We start from the raw sequence: 3820 nt of genomic DNA on the forward strand, positions 1-3820 counted from the left end.
TTCAAAGGGGCCAAACATACCGACGCATTCCAGCACGCAGCAATAGAGATAAGGGCAAATGTGAACGTCCAAGTCTTTTTCCACACCCCCACCACAAAGGCGACAAGGAAAAAAATCCCGAAACAGCAGCAGAAAAAGATATTTGCACCTAAATTCGGGAAGTACCCTAGCGGGGTGAATTCGACGGGGCATTGTGGAGATATCTCCTTACAACTGGCCCTGGCTGTCGCCGACATGTTTTCGCGAGATTGAACAGCAGTGAGCTGTCAATTCGAGAAATGAATGTGCGTACGGAGTACATGGCGATTATAAGTCTCCCAGCGAACGGTGCTCAGTAGTGAGTTATCTACAAATTTATACTTGATGCGAAATGGGAACAGCGGCAACACACCCGATCTCCATTGGCATACTAAGCTGATAGGTTATACCAGTTTCAAGGGGCCCTTGCAATGCGCACCCATCGACCCAGCATAACATAACCTTAGGCTCGAGATTATCTCGTTTATTGTATAACATTTTCACGCATCGTGCATCGTGGACAGGCAGGATTCAGAAAAGTTGACTGCCCAAAATGGTCCAAAATGCGCCGCCGCGCAGTGATTGGTTAGATCGCACCACATCCCGTAAAGAGCTTAGACGCCAAGGTCTGATTAAAGTTGGACTCTCCCTAAGTTGATTGGTGAGCTGGACCTTGTGGTGAATGTGGGGGTTGTGGAATGAAAGGCGAAACCGGGGGCGGAGAGACACAATAAATATCAAAGGAAACTGGCGGGCTCGCGGAACTAAAGCGTACTATGTCCTCACCCCAAGCGCTGTACTGCGTTTATCTCCTCGAATCAACATCTCGCTGACGTAGTGGCTGCTCGAAGCACGCCAAGCATCGTGATAGCAAAGGCGGATTATACCAACGCTACTGGTGGTTGTTAGCACGCCAGCCACTCGAGAATAATGATGGCCCCTTGCAAAAAGAGCCGCCGTGGTTGCAGCAATTGTAAGAAACGCCGTATCAAGGTATGCATAGAGCGACTGATTTTCCATTGGAACTCGTGGAAGAAACGCTTATGAACAAGGCGTTAGTGCGATGAAAGTACTCCTCAATGCCACCGGTGCATCAGGAGCGGGTGGAAATGCCCCGGCTATCCACTCAACTTGAAGGTTAAGGATCAGACCTCCTTCAGCATACTTCATAAACAGTCTTCAAATGCGCCCTCCCGGGTATCGAATGGGGCTGTGATCAAACAATTTAACTTACCGAACAAACTTCAGCCTATTCCCAACAATCTAAGTTACCCGGCTGAACAGCTTGCCGTTCAATTTTTCTTCTCCATTTTCCACAGCCCGGATGATGCTCGTGTGCGGACTCCTTACCTGGATTTCTTCCCTTCTGCATTTCGAAATTCAAGTCCGGACTCTGTCATTTATCTTTCCACCCTTTCTGTTGCGTGTTCCGCTGTCGGCTCACTATGTGGCTTAACAAGAGAGAAGCGGCTAGGGGACATGTACTTCTACAAAGCCATCTCGGCAGTGAGGAGGGCTCTAGAAAATGAGGCAACAAGAGAGAATGACGAAACACTTATGGGTATATTACTGTTGAGGATATACGATGTATGTGTCTCCAGCTACCGCCTGGTTTGAGGCATTTTACCAGCATCAAGCCAAAATATGACCGCTCTAGATTCACCTACTCATGCAGATTCATTTAGGTTCTGCAGGCTGTTAAGCAATCAAAACAAGTGGTTTCAATACATTCACGTGGTGCTGCAGCGCTAGTACGACTCCGTAGCCAGAAGCGAGCTATGAATAGGCTATCTGTCGATTTAACGAATTCAGCTCGGCTTGAGCTTGTAAGTCAACCTCAGCGCCTTCAATTCGAAGCACCTGGTGTCATATCTAACGAGAAATAGATGGCAATGTCCGTATGGAACGGGGAGCGAGCGGCCGACGTTGTGAATGAGGAGTCGCTGCTTCCTTCAGACTACCATCCCTTGACTCGGTTGGTCTTCCTAGGTGCTAGGGCACTGGCTCTACAGAACCGATTTAATAGACTTCGCCTTTCCACCACTAAAAGTGATATATTTCTCCAGCTCCTACAACAAGCAATCGCGGTCGACAGCGATATCCAGAGCTGGCTTATATCATTATCCGATATATGTTTCCCGGGCAAGGCAAGCTCGTCTCCCAACAGCGGCGAACCGATATTTTTGGGCGAGGGTCCAGATGCCCTTACAAAAAAGGAGTCCTTTATCCATATACTGAATCGTTACCGCACATCACGGCTGATGGCACAGTACGTGATTTCAGGTTGTGTATCTCAACTTGACCAACCAGAGCTACACGTACAACTTGAGCGATCAAGAGCGATTATTCAGGATCTTGCTGATGGCATCTGTTCCACTCTTCAGCTCTATCAGTTGGACAATTACGAGACTTCGCTACATTCGGCCGTATCTCTTCATTCTCCAGACCGTGTTCTTCAGTTTCGACTGAGGATGGTGACAAGAACGTGGACGCTCTTGCCGTACCTTACTTTCATTGCCACCCAAGGGTTCATCTTGCGCGAAGGCCAGGTCGAATGGATTCAGAACAAGATAGCTCAAATCCACTCTTTCTATCAAGAATGTGAGTCAACTCCAATTACTCGAGGCACAGCTTGAAGAACGTGCTTGACAAGCGCCATGAAAATGCTCAATTCGAAACTTGGGATTCAAAACGACGGCGAATCGATATATGAAGTCTGGCAAGCTCTCAGGACGTTGTGTGTCTCAAACATATAGACTACTCCCGCGAAAATAACCATGAAAATTGTTGTTTCCGCTGGGATGCGAAATTTGGTGGACTAACTTTGTGGTACTCGTATTCAATTCAATTCAATTCAATTCAATTGGCTCGAAGCAAGTTATTTGACGATTATACGACATACGCCATATTGGGGATGAATCTGAGAAATCAACGACACGGGATTTAATGAAACATACTATAAACATACTATCTTGATGCCATTCGCTACAAACAGAAAGACAAAGGCAGTCTATTGCATTTTTTTCAGTTGCGAATTTATCACATAAATTCTCCGTTTGGACCAAACACCTACTACGACACATCGCTTGTGACAAGGCATACTGGCTTCCAAACAAACTTCGCTGCCAATATGAGCCAAGTTGATGACACCGGCTCCAGGTCGGGAGCTATCGCTAACATGACCTTGTTCCACTCTCGAAACCTACACGCACACCCGCTCCCATAAAGCACTCGAGTAGCGAGAGCGGATCGACTGAACGATACTTGTTACATATACTATTAACTTTGCTGCTGCTCCGAATCAACCGCCATCGGCTTCTCCTTCCCCGTTTCCTTTCTCCCAGCATGACCAGGCCTCGAGAATATGGCACCAAAGAGCGAAAGGACACTGTTGGTCCGGAGCACCATGCAATAAAACAGCGTCAGCCCTGTAACAACAATCTCCTCTCTCACCGCGTCGCTGACGTTGCCGCCAGCAGTGTGGGCACCGGGTGTACTGGATCCCATGAAAGTGATGTAACCAACTTTCTTCAGGCCCCAGATATTTGCAGAAAACTTCGCAACGGGCATCTTCTGCTCGTCAAGGCAGATATAATCCCAGGTTTTGAGACCACATGAACTGGTCCAGGTCATGCGCACAGGCCCAGCACTCCCGTCGTCGTCATCGTTGCTGCTACTGGCGAAGCGTATGAGTGGTGCATATATTCTGTCTTGAAACGCTTGAGCGCCTTAAGAGTGATGGGCCGACCACGGATCTCACAGTCAGCGTCGATAGAGAATGAATGCAGGTTTCCCGTAGCAA

At 47.9% G+C, this 3820-nt stretch overlaps 3 protein-coding genes across 3 annotated transcripts in view; 1 reads left to right on the plus strand and 2 right to left on the minus strand.

The window, feature by feature from the left end:
• The window catches only part of HCAG_01975 (predicted protein), a gene marked incomplete at both ends in the record, with an annotated part of 919 nt that extends 683 nt beyond the window's left edge, over positions 1-236 (minus strand). Inside the window, one exon of the mRNA XM_001544878.1 lies at positions 21-236. Within this exon, the coding sequence (XP_001544928.1) occupies positions 21-236 (216 nt within the window). The remainder of the gene's footprint in view (positions 1-20) is intronic.
• A 335-nt stretch (positions 237-571) lies between these two features.
• HCAG_01976 (predicted protein) lies at positions 572-2654 on the plus strand (the record flags this gene model as incomplete). Its single annotated transcript, XM_001544879.1, has 5 exons — positions 572-655; positions 870-991; positions 1338-1605; positions 1704-1844; positions 1905-2654. The coding sequence occupies 5 exons, from the start codon at positions 572-574 to the stop codon at positions 2652-2654; spliced, it is 1365 nt and encodes a 454-aa protein (XP_001544929.1).
• A 50-nt stretch (positions 2655-2704) lies between these two features.
• Positions 2705-3651, minus strand: HCAG_01977 (predicted protein; the record flags this gene model as incomplete). Its single annotated transcript, XM_001544880.1, has 4 exons — positions 2705-2836; positions 2987-3028; positions 3233-3271; positions 3472-3651. 4 exons carry the CDS (start codon positions 3649-3651, stop codon positions 2705-2707), a joined length of 393 nt encoding a protein of 130 aa, XP_001544930.1.
• Positions 3652-3820: the final 169 nt, after the last annotated feature.

The sequence above is a fragment of the Histoplasma capsulatum genome, genomic scaffold, assembly GCF_000149585.1.
Source record: "Histoplasma capsulatum NAm1 scaffold_1 genomic scaffold, whole genome shotgun sequence".
NCBI classification, from domain to species: Eukaryota; Fungi; Ascomycota; class Eurotiomycetes; order Onygenales; family Ajellomycetaceae; genus Histoplasma; species Histoplasma mississippiense.